Consider the following 19,187-nt stretch of genomic DNA (forward strand, 5'->3'; position numbering starts at 1 on the left):
GTAGTATGAGCTGCACAAATAAGCCAGACACAAGAGTGTATACTATATATAACATTTTAGCAAATACAGTTTAATGTGTAGTGACACGAAGCAAATTCTGGGGGAAGGGAGGAAGGAGGGGAGGAGGGAGAAAGACAAAGGGGCACAAATACTCTTTGGAGGTGAAGGGATATGTTCATTATCTTGATTGTGGAGGTGGTTCCAGAGGGGTATATACATATATATGACAAAACTGGTCTAACTGTACACTTTTGATATATGTAGTTCTTGTACATCAATTATAATTTAATGAGCATTCACGTGCACGGAGTTCGGTGTGTGGCAAATCTGGGCTCAACCCGCATCTACCTCATCTTGTCCTTGTGACCCTGGGCAAGTTATTCTTTCCCTATCTCATCTTCCTCATCTATAAGAAGAAGATAATAATAGTGTTGATAAAATTAAGTAAAATGATACACATGGAGCATCCAGCCCAGTACGTGGTATACAGTCAACAGCCAGTAACTGACAGCCATTGCCATCAGTACTTCCATGGAGCTGAAAATGTCTTACCTATGTCTATAATTCAGAAGCACACAATTATCTTTGGACTGTAGCGTTATAGGTGATATTTAGCACTTATCTGTACTTTCTGAATTTGTATATGTTGAATGTATTCTCTTTTTAAGAAAGCGCTTTGTAAAAGAAGAGCTATTTGTTCAGCTAAACTTTTCTCCATGTCTCAGAGTGAAACTAAAATGCAAACAAAACCAGTTTCATTACACTGACAGCGGTCAGGCCTCAGATGAAGACGGCAGGGGTGGGCGGGGCGGGAACACACTGGATTCAGAAGCAAGAAGCCCAGTGTCTGGCCAGGACTGAGATTCCCTTAACTGTTCTATGTTCACTCATCAAATCTGTATCAAATTCACCACAAGGTCTGTTTCAAATGCAGGTCCACACACACGCAGGCACCCAGAGAGGCAGGCAAGAGGACTTCCCTCCTCATCTATTCCCAGGATCTCAGGGTGTCTGGTGACATAGCCCTGGGACGACTTTCAGCCTGCACCCTCCTCTCCATCCTAAACAAACTGGCGTGTCCTCCCAGGCTCGCCCTGATCTCACTGCCCCAAAGGAAGGAGGGTTCCTCCCTCCCTGAGGAAACAGAGGCCTGAAAATCCCACCCTCTTTGGAGACAGTCACTCTCTCCTCTGGTTCCTTCCCATGAACCTAAAAATAAGCTCACAGCCCACTTACAATGACCCTTCTCTTGACCTGGCTACTCCACCAAACTCTCATCACTCATCTCTCTCTTTTGCTAGACTAGCAGACTCATTGCCTCAATTTCCTCCCCTCAATTCCTTATAATCTGGCCTCACTCTCAGTTCTCCATAAAAAGGAGAAACAGCAATGGATGGAAGACCAGCCCTTCCCAGTCTTCGAGAAAATAAATAAAAAACAGACTCCTCCCAAGAGGCTGGCCCCAGAGGGCTTAGGGACTGGGGGAGAAAGAACAAATGGTTAGGGGCTCGGGGACTTGTTTTCACTAGTTTGAGGACACAAATTTCCAGCCTGTAGGGCAATTTGGTTGGGGCGGGGGTGGGGCCTAACACCACCAGTCAAAGGCTGCAAGGTCTAACAAAGGAGGACAGTCACTCCAAGGACCAAGGACAGGCTTCTATCCTTCTCCTCCTCACCTCCACAGCCTGTCCCTTGAACAGCTTCCCCACCCCACCTGGACTCTTACCCACATGAAAAGCCAACACCAACAGGACCCAGGGAGAGATTTTCCAGACACCAGCTCGAGGAAAGCAGTGCTTGGCAAACAAAATGAGCACGTGAGGTAGAGTTCATGGTCATAGTGGCCACACACAGATGCAGCTTAGGTGCCGCTGAGAACCAGAGAAGACAGGCTTGCAGGGGCAAAAGTACAGGACAAAAGCACCAGTGGGTTGCTGGGTAGAAAAACAGATCTATAGGAGATATGTAGTACCTGAAGTTTGGAAGGAACCCCAGAGGTTCTCATCCAACCTCCCATCCAGTGCAGGGATCTTCTCTTTGGCACCCACATGTGGGTACAGGGCGCCCCACCACCACCACCCCGCCCCACCACACTGTTGAGCAGCTCTTCTTGTTAGAAAATTCTTCCTTACCTTGGACTCCAACCTGCTTCCCTGTGGCTACCCTAGCACATCCCCTGGAGTAGCCAGAAGGGTTTAACCCCTCTGCTCTAATGCTACTGAGGGCAGTGAACGTCCTCTGCCCACAGTTCATCTCCTCACAGGACATGGTTCCCATGCCCGGCACCCCCCACTTCCCCCTCTGCTCTCTTGCTGTGCCTTAAACGCAGCTCCCAGAGGCAGACACAGTTCTCTGGACATTGTGTGACCTGCACAGAGGAAGCAAGCGGGCTGGGACAGTGGCCTGCAAGGCTCTGCTTTGGCCTGGAGTGCACGGCCTGGGTTTGGCAGCTGAATCTTCAACTGGCTCATGTTAAGCCTGCCGGTCCCCAGATCCATTTCACAGGACCTTGTTTACACACATGGACTACGGCAGAGTGTGACAAGGGAAAGAGGCAGACTCAAGGACCCGCCGTGGGGCAGTGCAGGGGCAGGCCTGGGCCGCCGACTCCTGGGAACCTGAGGGCAGCTGGTATCTCTCACTCAGCTGGCTTAGAAAACACAGGTGCTGCCTGCCTGAACGTGCGCTGGCTTGCGGACCTGGCTTGCTTTTGTGGACACAACGATACTATCTGGAAAACAGTGTTCCAAGACAAGGGAGTCCTAGAATAAAGATGCCATCCCAGGGAGCAGGTCCAGTGAGGACAGAAACATGAGCTTTAAATTTCCAGGTTCTCTGATCTCAGGGTCAACCTGCCTAATTAAAATTAGCAGTTGTCCAAAGGAAGGAGTCCAGGTGTCAACACAGCCTACAGACCCAGTGGTCACTGAAGAGTCACCAGGCACATGCGCTCTCTCTGCTGAAGAAGATCCACCGCGTGGAAACCAGTGCCTTGCCTCAGCGTATCTGTGAGAGCCCAGAGAGCAGAGCCGGTGGCTCTGAGACACCTGTCAGCTAGGAACGAGAAGGCAGATATCGGAGCCCCCATTTTACAGACGGGGAAGCCAAGGGCAAAGATAAGCACACTCACTCAAAGCGCCAGGCTCCGTCAGCACCCTGACAGTGGGACAGTACTAGTGGCCTCCCTGGAAAATGCCAAGGGCTGGCAGAGCCACAGTATAACTGCTTCAGATAAAGAAGAAATTCTTAGCTCCAGAGACAAGTGGCACACACAACTGTCGTCCCCAGGATTGATCCAGTCCCATTCTACTGCTGGCGAACTGGGTCACCTGGGCGATTGTGATGCTTCCCTGGACTAGGACTCTGCTGTCTTCGGAAGTGTCCCCTCCCACTCCTCCGTTCCTATGTGACTTCAAAAGACGGCAAACACTCTAACGTCAAGGTTAAGCCACACCGGCGGGTGGTCACGGTTTCTATCTTTGGCTCTGCCGTTCTAGCTGTAAGACCTTTGCAAAGTTATTCACCCTTTCTAGGTTTGTTTCCTCTTCAAGAGGAGACAGTAAAACCACCTTCAAAGGAGTAAGTGAAATAAGCCCCGTTAAGTGCTTGGCACAGAGCCTGGCTCTCAAAAGCATTCAGCAAAAGCATTCAGCCAGCAGTGATCAATAGCGTCATTAGCATCAGAGCGTCACAGGGAAGCAAGAGCCCAGGGTGACCTCTTAAGGGAGAAGGATGCTACAACTGAACCACTGGGTCCGAAGGAGCCAGAGCTTCCCTGGGGTCTAAACGCTGGCTGTAGCTCAGATGGCGCACACCCATCAGTCCTCCAGCCAAGTGATGCCCACGGACACGGCAGCTGCAGCTGTTTCAACCGTGCATCCCTCATGGCACCTAACAGGGCATCGTGTACACAGCAAGCACGCAACAGACTTTCAAAATTAATCACTAACAATGTACCCTAACTAACCTTTCAGGCAAGCACTGAGAGAGAGGACAGGTTTCAGGGAGGATGTGGAAGAGAAGGGGGCTGACCTGGCCAGCCAGTGATCTGAGTTTGGGGACAGACTTAATTCCAACAAGGCACATAAGGAAAAACAATGTTGGAATGTCTCTGATTGGCTTCCTTAATCGTGTTGATATTCGGGCATATTTCTATCACTCTATAATAATAAACATGTTCTCATTTGTAGTTTGTTTTTCCTGCTTCCATCAGACTTCGCAATGAAATATCTTTTAAAAAAATATGCTCTGCGGTTAAACTTAATGAGGACAAAAATGTAGTATTTCTTTCCTTGGGAAAAAGAAATCTTGGCCTGTGACTCAGGACATAGACATTTATCTTGATCCCAAACCCCAACAATGTCCAGTAGAACATTTCTAACGTGGGCTCTGTGGTACAGTCCCATCTGAATTGAAGGAAATTTTGGAATGTATTCATATAAGGCTGAACCATATGAATTTTTCATTTTTTTGTAGGAAAAAATTCAACAGGCAAATACCAAATATCATTAATAGTTAAATATCAATAATTTCAAATGGTTCAACCTAATGTTTACAAACAGGCTGTTTTATTAAGCTTCTAGTGGACCTGCAGGCTCAAATCAAATCCCTCAGGACAGGGATTTTATCTCCCCTTTCTTAAGTTTTCTCAAGATAAGAAAAAGTTGGCACTTAATAAATGCTTTCTGGATTAAAAAGTATTACCAAGCAACAGTGCTTCTGGCTCTGCTGTAATGGGTCTGTATGAAGCACTGTAAGTCACGTGGAGGTGGCCTGGCAGGTGGGAGGGTGGGTGTCCCATCCAGGACGGGACGAGCTTGGGGCCAGAAGGACCTGGTATTCCTGGACTTCAGAAGCATAAAGACACCTGTTTGTTCACCAGATGTTTAGCGAGGATGTGTTACGTGCGAGGTGGGCCGGTGCTGGGGATGTGTGGTGGTAAGAAAAGGAGCCACAGCCCCTGCCTTCGCGGAGTTCACTGTCTCAAAGGGAGGCAGACCTCATTCAAATCATGGCTCAAGTGACAGTAAGATGACAAATGGGATAGAAGGGACCAAGGGCCTGCCTGGAGCCAGGGCACCCTGACCTAGTCAGGGAGGGCTTCCGTGACGGACAATTAAGCAAAGGTCTGAAACTGAAATAGGCACAGACTAGACAGTCAAAGAAGAGCAGGTGTGGAGGGAGGAAGAAAGGGATGAACAGGTGGGGCACGGGGGACTTTTAGGGCAGGGAAGCTCTGTATGGTACTGTAGTAACTACTCTGTATGATACACATGTCACTGTCCACTTGTTCAAACTCACAGAACGTACAACACCTAGAGTGACCCCTAACCCAAACTATGGCCTGCGGGTGACAACTCTGTGCCAGCACTGGTTTGCTGTCTGCAACATGCCCCACTGCTGTGGGAGGTTGACGGTGGGAGGCTGCATGTGTGTGGCGGGTTGGGGGGAGGTTGTGGGAACTCCGTACTTTCTACTCTCTGTACTTTTGCTGTGAACCTAAGAATGCTCTAAAAAATAAAGTCTATTACTCAAAGAAAAAGAAAAGAAAGAAAGAAAAGCAGGAATACAGGGAGGAGTATTCCAAGCAGAGGAAACAACATGTGCAAAGGGCCTCGCGTGAGTCAGAGCAACTGACTCAAGGTCCTTGTGGCTGGAATGCAGAGGCCACGGTGGAGGCTGGGGACAGAACAGGGACAGCAGAGCCCAGGGGCAAATCCCTGTCTCTTACCCTTTTTCCCAAACGGACATTCTAAGCAAGAAGGAGTCTCTGACTTGAAATTAAAAACTGATATTCTCATCAGGTATGCAAACAGAGCCTCGGTTTCCAGAGGGCCCTCCTTGCTTCTCCCCGGGATAACTCTGTGAAGGAGCCGCCAGCATGTGCAGACACCTAGGACAGAGGCAGAAGCAGGCACGCCACTGGCTCGCGCTAGAGGGTAAGAAGAAACGCAAACTCTCACCCACGCCTTGTTGACAATAAATACTGAGTTGTGATTCAGCCAGTTCCCACCTCTCATCCCAGAACAGCAGCTGTCAGCAGGGCAGTGAAGCCCACAGCACAGCTCACGGGCAGAAGGCAGAACAAGGAAACCACAGGGTCACCTCAGAGACCAGACCAGCAGAGGGACTCAGAAGTGTGCATTAAACAGCAACGCCCTGCAACATAGAAAGCCAAGGGGAACCTGCACCAGGCCTGACAACAGCCCCACAGGGTGGAGGGTCTGCATACCTGCATGCACAGCCCCCAGGGAGACCCAATACTTTCATGGTGTTTCCCAAAGACACTCTGGCAGAGGAAGAGTGAGCAGGTTGGTGCTGGATCAAGCCCCAGAAACCCATGGTGCGACCTGCTGTAGAAGCAGCTCACGTGTGCTGAGACAGATACCCAGACAGCCAGGAAACAGAGCATGTGGAGGAGTCCTTTCAGGTGGCCCGAAGGGGCAGGCTGGTGGGGGAGATGGGGCTGTCTTCCTCAAAGAAAGAAAGGCAATTTCCTACGTTTTTCACCTCATACTTGGAAAAGTAACACAAGTCTGAGGTCTAAAAGAAATTAGACAACAAGTCACAATAAACCAAATCAACTCTGGGGACAGGGATGGGGAGAGTGCAGAGACAAAATCCCTTATATCCATGCCTGACTCTGGGACTGGAAGATTTTCCACCCTTTACAGGTATCTGCAGCAGCCCCTGCTGGGCCTGAGGCTCAAGCCTGAACCAGGAGAGACAAAAAAGCAAAATTAACAGCTTTGAGCAAAAGGGGATGGGAGCGCAGCTGGAAGGCACCCTGGAGCTCCTCCCTGGCAATCCCACCCCCTGCATCTCCCAGATGAGCCACCTGAAAGGGCTCCTCCACGTGCTCTGTTTCCTGGCTGTCTGGGTATCTGTCTCAGCGGAGAGGTCAACCAGCCTCCATGGAGTCAGCTGGTAGCAGAAGAGGCAGCAGCTTGAATCAGAACAAGAAGACTCTAAATTCAGTGCCCCTTGCTCTACACTGCTACCTCGCAGAGCACCCAGTCCCTGGGTAATGGAAAGGCTTGGCATTTAGAATCAACAGGCCTGGTCCACATTCTGGTTCTACTCCTTTCTAAGTGTAACTTATATCTGTGATCCTCAGTTTCCTTACCTGTGAAATGGGAACAACCACCACCAATACACTGTAGGATTCTTACAAGAATCAAGATAATGTATATAAAACACCTGGCACATGGATGATGGTCGAGCAAGTATGGTGATTATCGTGGTTTCTAGAGGGCCACAGAACTCATATTCCTGCAGAAAGTCTTGTTAGGATGTTCTTACCAGCAAAGGAATACAGAACTCAATGCATACAAAAAAGTTTTTACTCAACATCTTAACTTGCTTTGTTTGCTTTAAGACTTATTCATCCACCTGAGAAGACATAAATGCTTTACAATTTTCACACACAGTGCCAAATTAGAGACTCAGGATTGAAACAGAAACTCTGTGTAAAGGACACAGAGGATAAATGCCAGGGACCTAGAAGCTTAGGCAAACAGGGAAATGCTCTGGGTTGCAGAGATCGTATTCTCCGGCTGGCCAGACAAAGCAGTCCATAGAATCCTGCGCAGCCAGGATGTGCCCGGCCAAGCTCAAATGTGCAAGTGACTTCTTCAACCTGAAAGCCATGAAGAACAGCAAAGCAGTAACTGGCAACCCGGAACCCAGAGCTCTCTGCCAGCGTCTCACCCTGTGTCCTCCCTGGGCCAAGGGCACTGCCTGTTTTGAGAGAATAGGAAAGCAGCCGCAGTTCCAGTCTGAACCACACGTCACACTTTCACCTGTTCAATTTCAATATAAACAACTTTAGACTCAACTTCTAGAAAGTCCTGGGAGAGCAATAAAAGCAGTACTGGGAGAAACCATTATCCTGACCATGAAAAAGTATAAACAGGTTCAATCACAGATAAAGATAAGAAATTCAGGGCAGTGGCATTCTCCACTTCCAACCCAGCCACAACGGTGCATGGACAAAATGCCACATGGATGGCAGAGGCTCCCTCAGCTGTGGGTGCTGTTAAACTGCCCCTCACAGCCATGTGACCTGCTGGGGGACTCAAAGCAACTCAAAGCTTCCACTCAGAGCAGCAGGGTCCTTATCATAAATAGAATCCTAAACACAAACAGGTAGTTTCCTTCTTTTTGCAAAAGAAGCAAGATGGGTCACGAGATGGTAATCATTAAAGATAAGCAATGAACACGGGTTTCAATTCACTATTCTCTCTACTGTTGTATGTTTAAAATGTTTCAAAATAAATAAATCATACATATTCCTCATGAAAATGTAAGCGAATATAAAATTAAAATCACCAAAGGAAAAAATAATCCTGTCACCTGAGACAACTGCTGCTACCTCATTTTGGTCTATTTCCAGTATTTTCCATACTGATTTCTTTCTTTTTGTTTACAAAACAGGACCATCCTGACCACACAGTTTTATAACCTGATTTCCACCCCCCTCTTAATTTATCTTATATATTACTGAAGTCATTAAATTTTTTTTCATGGTATGATTGTTGCATAGCCTTTCATCAGAAGGTACCCCATCATCTATTTCCAATTTTTTGCTACTATAAGTAAGGCTTTGGTGAACCAGGAAGGATGACATTTATTGTGAACAGGTGATTTCAAATGAGAAAGAAATTGTTTGGCATGTTTCTAAACCCAAACTGACAGCACAAAGGAAAAGGAAAGGTGAAGAGAGAAGCTGGTGGCTCACAGGCTGCGGAATTCTAAGTCATTATTAACTTTCCAGATATGCCCTGTTGCAAAGGCCATGGTGAGAATAAGAGAAAACTTCAACAGGCATAAATCTGAAACATGCTCATCAAGTGCCTCCTACTCATCAATAATTTGCTAGACTTGGGCAATGAGTTTAGGAAATCTGCTAGTGTCACTTCTGAAATGCTTGGGTCTTGAAATACTAAGTTTTCAAAGAGTAAAGCATTTCACCCAACTGGGATGGCACAGGAAGGTTCTGTGGGCACGAGAGTGGATTGAATGGCTTCTCTAAGACCACTGTGGTTCAAGCAATGAACAAGGCTCCTCAAATTAATCTAATTAAATAGAATATAACTGGATGTTGCTTAAGCCTATAATTGGGTTCTTCCCCCCCAACACTTAAAGATGATGTCCTCCCCTAAAAAAAGAAAATCCAAAAAAATTCTCAGGGTGGAGAGACGAGGGGGACCCCTATGTTTTCCTTGCACTATTTGTTCCCTGAAGTAGAATTTGGCTGAATGTCTGTGAAGACAACACCTCCTTCAATCAATATCTGAATGCCAATCAAAAACAGGACGTTTCTTTCTGAATCAAATCCATAAACTATGTATTTTGTGAAACAGTGAAAGACTCAGAACTGAATACATTCTAGCTATGTTCCATCTGCCTTTCTCAGACTGCTAAAGACCGTCAGGGAACTCTGAATCAACCCATTTGGCTCTGGCCAGCAGCTGGGAAAAGGCCACTGTGCAGCCATCTTGGATGGGAAACCACTGCCACCCTCCTCTCCAGGAGGACGCAGCCACGGGCAGAACCACAGCAGGAGCCAGAAGAGGAATGCAGATGCCTGTGCTGCTTTCTTTACATTTTCCCTTCCCCTTATCCATCTCTGGCTCCCACGTTCGTTTTTATTTCAGGAAGGACAACTGTGGTTCTCTTCCCATCCTGTCAAGGATGGAGTGGAGAGGAAAAGTGAGTGTGTGACACATTGGACCCAGGCTATTTGAGGTCAGAAACGATGTGAGTGGGCAATTAAATGCAAATCACTCAGTGAGTGAATAGCAGCTGCCTTATGCAGCCTCTAAATGAGTTCTAACCTCTGACCCCGGCCTCCCCAAACTGAAGAGTTCCTACCACCCTTTCATTGCCAAACCCGCCTGAATTTTCAAGAAAGCATTACCAATTATATATACTCTATAATGACCACTATGAAAAAATGCTGAATGTATGCACAAAGACTACAAAGATAAACACAAATTTTATAAGTATGTGTTGTGGTAGCAAATTCAAGGGTGAGTTTTATTTTTATTTTTTATCATGGTCACTGGCTTGACATTAGAAAATTATTTTATGTTATTACCAACACTCCATTTATATATTTTGCTGAGATTGGAACCTCAAAGCATGAGTTCATTTCTGACCTAAGTCTATGTCCTCCCCCTGGATTCATATATCACAAAGAAGCAGAGAAAAACAAATTAATAGAAATGTAACCAAAGATGTCATGCAATTCTTTTTCAACTAGTTCTCCAATAGAGCAGTCTTTAAAGTTTACAAAAATTGGGCCAGAAAGCTCTACAAGCTTCTATGTATATGGCTTGACCTTTACTTTTTTCCCCTGAAAAGAAGCAAAAAAGCCAAATGTATAAACACAGAACAGCTGTCTTCTGGCAAAGACAGTACCCCTTTGCACACAGCCACACCCTGACATGGACACACACACCAGCCCAATCCATTCCTGAGCTCCAGCTGATTTCACTGCTGTGGATTTCCCTGAGGTTCCACTGAGCTCAGCCTCTGATGTAAGAGTGGACAGGAGCCACATCCTAGGGGGGCTCAAAATCTGCCACCTCCTGCAGGAAGTGCCAACACCCACACTAATGCTCTCTACCTTGACCTCCAATGCAGGGTCAGGACCAGAAAGGGAAGTTACCTTGCAGACAGCCGCCTGGAGTACTGCATCAAAGCCCCCCTCGGGGGCATCACGGTTCCGGGACACCCTCTGTTTCCGAACCTCCTCGTTGAAGCTGTCGACTCTGTCTGTGAGAGGCAGCAGATGGCGGAACCCAAAGGATGGGACGCAGTTTGGAAATAACTTGTAACTAGAGAGAAAAAAGAGAAGAGTCATTTTTCAATCATTATCTCTAAATCTTAACCAAGTGTTCTGTGCATTCACTGAGTGCCTTCAGAGGCACCAATAAATACTTACACAGCACCTACTATGTGCTCCAGGGAGAACAAAGATAAATAACATAGTCCCTACTCTCGAAACACCAAGTCCCAAACTGCATGCAGGACAGCACACACCACGGTGTGAGTGAATGGTATGGACGATGGTTCAGAGCAAGTAGACATAATAGTAGCCTGCTGTGGTTGGAGGAAGACCTGGTGTGGGCCTTGAAAGGTGTGTGGGGCCCGTGGTGTGGGCAGGGCGGAGGGGAAGACTCCTCTGGGCTGAGGAAGGTGGACAGTGTCCAGGGAAGGCAACAGAAGCAGAGTTACTCTGTGAAACCAGCTTCTCAAGTCAACTCTGCTGCTGCCGTGTGACAAAGGATCACATAGCCTATTCATGTCAAGCACTCACAGACCACCAGAATATGCTGGCACGCAAACAAATGCTAAATGGAACAGAAATGAAAACAGTCTTTCTGCTTCTTTATAAATACTGCAATGATAAACTAGCTGCTCTCTTAGATGCAGTAAAAATCATTTAGAAACTAAGCACCTTCAAATGGAAAGTTTTATCTAGAAATTTGGAAAGAAAGAAGTCATGTCAATGGTAGGTTAATACCAAGCCTTTCTCCTAAAATATTGGGTGATCTCCTCTCCAGTCTGTGCAGACCCCAAGTGGCCCCATTCCTGGAGGAAGTTAGCTCCCAACTATACAGTCCTGGGAGTTTCAGCTTCACCTACAGCTAATGAAATAGGAAGAGAGGCCTTACACTGTTTTATAAATAGGTTCACAAGGTAAAGGGGGAGAGGGAAGAGTGTCACAGCCAGAGAGATAAGTATGTGCAAGAGCCCTGTGGCAGGAAGGAACACAGACAGCCTGAGGACAGAGGTGGCCAGTGGGGCTGCAGTGAGAGTGAGCGAGGAGGCTGGGAGCAGGCTGTGCCAGACTGCAGGACCCGTGTTAAGGACACCTCTCTTCCAGAACAAAAGACGAAAACCCAGCACCTAATGGAGAGCCCTGGGGGAAAGGCTTTATGATCCAATCCAAGCTGTGCGCAAGGGAAGGGAAACAGGCTTAGCAACCGCTAGGAGGACTCTGCCTGACCGGCCACCACAGAGCAGCCTCATCAGGGCAGGTCTGGGCAGGCCCCCCTTCTCTGCAAAGAGTCAAGCTTTGGCTTCTGAGGGGCCACGGGGCCATGCCATCCCCTTCAGGGATACAGTCCCTGCTCCATCCACTGTAGGCACAACACAACATGGCACAGAGTCCCTCGAAACAGGCCAGCTCTGGACAGAATCAACCCTATTCCCACGATTGTCACAGTTCTCTCTGGACAGGACAGGTGGCGGCAGCTAGAGGCCTTCCCTACTTGCTTTTCCTTTGTTTTTCTCCCCTCTCCCTCCAAATCTTCATGGACACCTTGCGCTTGGACAGGTCAAACTCTTTTTTAAACCCATGTCTTGGGCCACCCAAACTTCTCATTACCCCCTCATTTTGTGGTAAAGAGAAAGTCGTGGAAATTACTTTCCCAGCTGGAAAAAGGCACTGAGGTCCCATCTGTAGCATTTGACAAATGCATAATAGGCCCAGAAGGAAGTAAATATATCCAAACTCTCACTCCTCTTTATCTTCCTTCAAGCTCCTACACGCTTCTGTGTTTTTCTGTTCCACAATTTAGGACTTCAGGTGTGTGTTTATTGTCACACTCGGTCAGGCTGGTTATGGAAAGGGAGGAGAGAGACTGAATAATAATTGCTGTTTAATGAGAAAACCAGAGAAGCTGTGAGAAACTCAGCTAAAGCTCCGCATATTTTACCTCTTCCCTTTCACTTCTGCAAACGGCAATAAGCAGATACATTTTTACTGTGGAGAATTACTTTTAAGAAAATGTGTTTGCCAGAGAGAAGCCTTCATTGCAGAGAATTTTCTATAACCAAATCAAGAGTCACTTCGTACTGAAAGGAACACAGCTTGTCACACAGACCTTGGGAATGTCTCCACTGTCACTGGAATAGGATGTCGCCTGTGCCTAGTTATCTGATTTAACCCCTGGAAGAGCTAAGTGACCTGAAGATCTAGATGCTTTGGGGTCTCATGCCAGGGACTATTCCACCCCCGCCCTGTGTCTGTGCTGTGGGATCCCAGTTTAGAGGTTATTAAATTAAGGATTATTAACAAGGAAGATAAAAAATACAATATATATGGTTAAAGAGCTGAGGGAGTAAGTGTATAAAAAGTAAATCCAATTTGAAGACACTAGATTTAGGCAAATCCAGAAAACAATCTAATGCTTTAGGACAATATCAAGGATTGAGATGATATGGAAAGGCTCCCCTCTTACTCTAAACATATAGAACTGCTAGGTAAAATATAATTTAAAAATATTTAGTATATAGCCAAGACTGGGAGCTTAAAAGGGAAATCCCAGGTGCCAGAAATGAAGAGGAAACCACTCAACAAATAATGGACCGAAGGGACTAGGAGGGAGGTGAGCAGGAGCTCATGCCCAGGGGCTCCCCACTGTGCCAGGACTTGGCAGAGACCCCAGGGGCTTGCAGCAGGAGTCCACCGGACAGGGTGATGAGTCTCCTGCTTGCGCAAGGCTCAGCAATGGAATAGGGCTGTCTGCACAAAGCCAAGCTCTACAAAGAGCTCAAACTGTGCCACCAAAACCAGAAACAGAAACCCTCCAGCTGCTAGTCTAGGAAAGAGGCAAGGAAGCCAACCATCTACTCCAGGCCGTGAGTGAGGCGATTCACCCAATTGTAACTCCTGGTCTCAACAATCAGAATTCACTACTTTTGTGGTGAAGAAATCCCCAGATGAGAAATTAACAGGAAAACCAGTCCCACAGTGAAACCTGGGGGCTCCTGGCAGCAGCAAACACAAAACTCCTCTGCAGGGATGTCAACACAACCTCTGATGAAGATGAGCTAATGAAAAAGGTGTAAATCCCATGAGAAACAAACCATGAAGGAACATCAGCAAATCCAAAATACTGCAGGATCCATAATGCAAGAAATAGAGAGAGAATGATTTGAAATACTTTAAGGCAAAGATATTTAAAACATTCAAGGAGAGGAAGGAATACAAACCAAAGGCCAGACAGGATATTACTAGAAAAACAAAATAAAACAGAAAGGTCTGAAAAAAACACTATGAGAAACAAAGAATCTGAAAAAGAACCAAATAAAAATTAAAGAAATGAAAAATATAGTCACTGAATTCAAAAATGAAATCTCAGTGTATGAATTAAGCAGCTGAAGAACTAAATAGTAAAGCGCAAGAAATTTCCCACTATGCAGCTAAGAGAAAGAAAGAGGTAGAAATTTAGGAGAAAAATTAAGAAGCATGAAGTTTAGTATGAGAAGCTCCAAACTGACACCTAATAGTGTCAGAAAGAAAATGGAGAGGACGGGAGAGAAGAAGCAAGCAAAGAGATAACGTCTGAGAATTTTCAAGAACAAAGATGTACTCTGAGATGAAACAAGCAGACCGAGTTCTGAGCAATGTGAACCAAAATCCAACCTAGACACATTGGAGTGCATATAATTATAGAACATGAAAAGCACAGGAAAATACCAAATACCACCAGAGAGAAGGAAAATGATTAGACAGACAGAAGATGTCATATCAGCCACGACAGATGCAGGCAGACAATGGAATATACTACCTTTAAGGTGGTGAAGGAATGCTATGACTTCCTGGTAGAAATACACAAAGGGTAAGTAAAAATGTATTATACATAAGGATAAATATATTATCGCACTTGCAAATATTTTTACATGATACGTATTTCAACAACTCAATACCGCCAACAAAAGAAAAAGTGCTCAGAACTAGAAATAACATGCCAGATTAATCCTTCAAATCCTGTATCACTGAATATCATGTGACTCTTCCCGGTAAAACTATTCCTATTACTCAGAATAGCAATTAAACAGTTCTTTAATCTGACGATTAAATTACTCTATGCCTTTTGTCTTCCTATGGCAGCCTTGGCACTTCTTACTTCAGACTTGGCATTTCTGATACATTCTAAGATGGGAATGGATGAGTCTAGCAATTTGATCCTTTGGCAGAAACATCTGGAACAGAAGAAGGAGGGACAAACCTTAGGAAAGTCCCATGCATACTGGCTCTCTTTGCGATGTCCTACACAAGTGGTTAAGTCACTTCCCCTGACGTTCCCATCTCCCCAAAACTTCCTGGAGGCTGCTGTTGCTTCCACCACAGGGGAGAAAAACCTAACTGAAGGTGTCACTGGAGCTTGAGAACTCTGTGGTCTTCCTTTCCACATTGGCTGGAGGAAAAGGGTAGTTACACAAGGATCACAAACAAACATCTGCTGAGCCCAGGCGTGGAATGCAAACATGTGGAACAGGCCAGCCGCAAGACAAGAGGGAGTGGTGGAGACTGTGGCAGCCGAACAAGCTGCAGTACAAGCCCAGCTTCACCAGACCTCCCTGTTTTTCAAGAAAAACCAGAAATCCCGTTATTTTTAATGAAATCTTCTGTTTTTTAAAGAAATGTTAGTAACTATTTCACAGTGTCATTAAAATAGGAAGGCAAACAAAGCACATGCACAGGCTGGGTCAGGCACAGGAACAGCCAGATCACACCCCGGATTGGGCGCTTCTCTCCAAGGAGCAGTGGGGAATCTCCCCGAGACCCAGGGGACGCTGCACCACCTGGACAAGGGAGAGAAACCTCAGCCTGCTCGCTGAGCTACAGTGTGACTCCGCGCATTGCCCAGCTCGGAAAAGACAGATTTATGTAACTTAGACCTGATATTTCCTTCAAAAATCTCATTCTTCACCAGGTTTCCTGTCTGACAAGCAGCTTTCTTTTGTCTTTCTTTAAAAAATATTTTTTACTTTTTTTTTTATTTTAAATTTTTAAACCTTTTCTGTTTAATTTTTTGTTCATCCTGCTTCTTTCCCAGTTGCAAGCAGCTTTTCAGTGGACCTTGTATTCACTGTCGAGAACTTTCCTTTCGGCAACTGGTCCTGCCTTTGAGGGGCAGGACGAGCTCTGAATAAGCAATGGGACAACTCTGAATATTGAAAGACGGAGCGCCCAGGGCCAGCTCTTGATCCTCTGCCAGCGTCCAGTCTAATGCCTCAGTTAGTGGACGAGCTTCGGAAGAGTGAAAGTGGACACACACCCTGTCTGTCTGGAGGCAGGGCCCAGGGAAGGCAGAGGGGAAAAGAAGTAGATAGAATCACTATTCCAGATGAACTGAGAAAAGTTTGGGTTAAGATGCCATTGGTCCTGGTAAGTAGTGAAACACCAGCAAGAGGACATGTGGCACCTGGACTTAGGTGAAAAGGGCCTTGGAGATAGGATCAAAGTAATAATAATCCCAGTGGCCACAGGAGGAAGCTAAACCCCGCAAATGTTCACACCTAGCATCTCTTCATGATTAAGGAACTTAGAGTCTCCTTTGTATTTAAAACTTTTTCTTGTCTGTTTTTCCACCAGTGTCAATTCCCAACCCCTGGGGAAGATCTAAGTCAGCTTCTGGGAGAGTGTACAAAAGGATCAGGAAGGACTCAGAAGAACATACGCCACAAGCACCAACTTGGAGCTGGGAGCTGCCATGGCTACCAAAGAGAATCTGTAGAGATCAGCCGGCTCAGGGCCTTAAGAACAGCTCTCTCTCCATTGGTGGCAGCAGAGAGACCAAGAATTGAAAATGAGATCACAAGATAGAGGGAGCCTGGACCCTTGAGTCACCGTGTGAAGAAGAGCCACCAAGGAAAGTAGCTCAACTATCATTAGATTTTACACAAGCAACTTTGTGTTGAACCACTGAGATTTGGAGATTGTATATTCCTGCAGCATCGCCTACCATTATCCTCAGGTGAGCCTCCAGAGGGAGGGGGTGGGGTGGTTTTGGAGAGGGTATTATTACTCAGCCACAGGTAAAATATTTGTGTTGCAGAGAGATTTGGATGGAGAAACAATAGGTATCACATTAATAAGAATGCAGACTCTGAAAGTAGTCTGTCTGGATTCAGATTCCAGGTCTACCCCTTGCTATCTGTGTAACCTTGGGCAAGTTATTTATTCTGCTAAGCCTCGGTTTCTTCATCTTTAAAATCTTACTTACACCTACTTTAGAGACCTCAACGGGTTGTTATGAGATTTAAATGAGATAAAACCATATACAGTGTTTAGTGTGGTACCTGACATTTAGTAAGAACTTAAGTCTTACTTGTTCTCTTATCTGGTGACTACTCTGGGGCCTTATATTCCAAAGCCTCCCTGAAGTTGAATGTGGATAAGGCAAGGAAAAGTTGGAAGTGACCACTCATTGTAGTCACACTGCATAATCCTGACATTTAAAGGAACACTTGAAAGACTAGAAAAGAAAGAAACCAACCCAGTAGAGGTCGTGATAGGGAGACTGAAGGATGTGACTCCCTCACCTTCCCCCCACCACATGCATACAAACGCCCACGGCAGAGACCTGTTCACTAATCCTATTTCCCCTGATTCCTGGGCACACAGCTAAGCTAGTTTCCAGCCTCCTTGCTAGAATTCAGTTCCGTCTCATAGAATGTGGGGGCAGAAATGGCAGAGGCTTATCCTCTGACAATGATCCTGCAAGCAGGATGACCTCAGAAGCTATTTGTGGAAGATGGTAAAGCCTGGAAGATAGAAGGAGCCTGGGTCCCTGAGTCACTTCCTGGAGGCAAAGTGTCCACTGATCATGAGACCCAGCTGGACTTAGTGAGCAGGAAAGAAACTTCTAGCAAGTTTGAGCCTTTATACACTTTTGCATTGTTTTGTTGCAGCAGTTAGAAAAACCTGTTCTCTAATAATTTATCAAATATTTTCTCGGTCAGGTACTTGACTTATGTTGAAAAAAAATTCATACCTTTAAAAGAGGATTTTAATTTAGTTTTATCAAGATGAGTTATAGTAATTTACATAAACAACAGGGACAAATTTTGAATTCATTTATCCCAAAGCACCCCAGCTGCTACGAACAAGAGCAAAAGTTTAAGTTGTCCTGTCTGTTCCCTCCCTGATCACCCAGATCCATCATTCCCTGAGGACACCGTCTAGATTCTATTAATGTTAGAAAATGGTGCTGTGTAAACAGGTAGGAAAAGAAACAGGTTGTGATCATTATGTGACATCTATGCAACCTTGCATAGCTCATTTCTTTACATGTAGGGGAAGGAGAGACCTTCGCCTCATCATTGATCAGGTTAAATCACTAAGCCTGGCCATCCCTCCTAAACATGCCTTCGCTAATTCTTTCTTTGAGCTAAGTTTCCCTCTACTGCATTCTTCCACCCTTAAGTCCCCAAGAGAAGGCCAACTGGTCACTTACCCAATGCATGGGTTGGTCTGGTACCTTGGTGCCGTGTAGGAGAAAGGAGAGATGTCTTTGTCAACAAAAGACCCGAACCCCAACCGGAAGTTGCTGGTGAGCTTCCGCATCTCCTCAGCGAGCTTGGTGCCCAGGTTCCGGATGTTGTCCAAGTCATCCTTCATGGACAGGGAGAGGTCCATCAGATAGTACAAATCCACAGGATAATCCTCCACCTGGCGAACCTGCAGCTGGAACGCAGTCTTGTCACCTGTGCCAACAGAGAGGTCATGCAACTTGCTGAAGAATGAAGGGAGGGATTTTGCTTTCAAAGCTGGTTCACCTCTTACTTTTCTTTAGTGACTGTGTGCCTCCCAGAAGAAATATTTTCCTTGGAAGAGAGTGCCTGAGGGGAACGCGGTGCTGAGGATAAAGCCCTAGCTCCTCCTTCCCAAACACCTGGCTCAGCATTTCTCAGGAAACTCTTTAACAACCAGGCTCCTTAGTGCAGCTCTGTTTTCTCAGCAGCAAGGACCCTTGGGGCATCAGTGGACAGCGAGCTGGACAATTCCATGGACACGTGGTGGGTGGAGAACAGCCCACCAACCACACACCGACTCCAGAAAAAGCCCCAGCTAAGATGGGAATGTGCATGTGGAACAGAAGGCAGGGAAGGAATTAACGAAAGAGGAGTATGGGCACGAGCGAGTAAGAATCAGGAGGGGAAGAGAGAGAGACACAAGGCAAAGAGGGCAGTTACTTAAAATACCCCAAAGGGCAAAAATATTTATGCCTCTGCCAAGTCACCTGTTTTTGTTTCTATTTCCCTAACCACTTACTATTTCTATTTCCCTAGCCACAAACTTACTATTTAGTTTGACATTTTGGAACATCAGACACAACTCATTAACATCAGAAATTATATATATAAATACAGGAAAATGA

General features: G+C 46.0%; 1 protein-coding gene across 1 annotated transcript in view; it reads right to left on the reverse strand.

Moving 5' to 3' along the window:
- The window catches only part of ITGB5 (integrin subunit beta 5), a 105,056-nt gene that overhangs the window by 54,046 nt on the left and 31,823 nt on the right, over positions 1-19,187 (reverse strand). Inside the window, exons 4-5 of the mRNA XM_069472714.1 lie at positions 18,264-18,513; positions 10,676-10,844 (exon numbers count right to left, since the gene is read on the reverse strand). Of these exons, the coding sequence (XP_069328815.1) occupies positions 10,676-10,844; positions 18,264-18,513 (419 nt within the window). The remainder of the gene's footprint in view (positions 1-10,675; positions 10,845-18,263; positions 18,514-19,187) is intronic.

The sequence above is a fragment of the Eulemur rufifrons genome, chromosome 7 (genome assembly GCF_041146395.1).
Source record: "Eulemur rufifrons isolate Redbay chromosome 7, OSU_ERuf_1, whole genome shotgun sequence".
Taxonomy (NCBI): domain Eukaryota; kingdom Metazoa; phylum Chordata; class Mammalia; order Primates; family Lemuridae; genus Eulemur; species Eulemur rufifrons.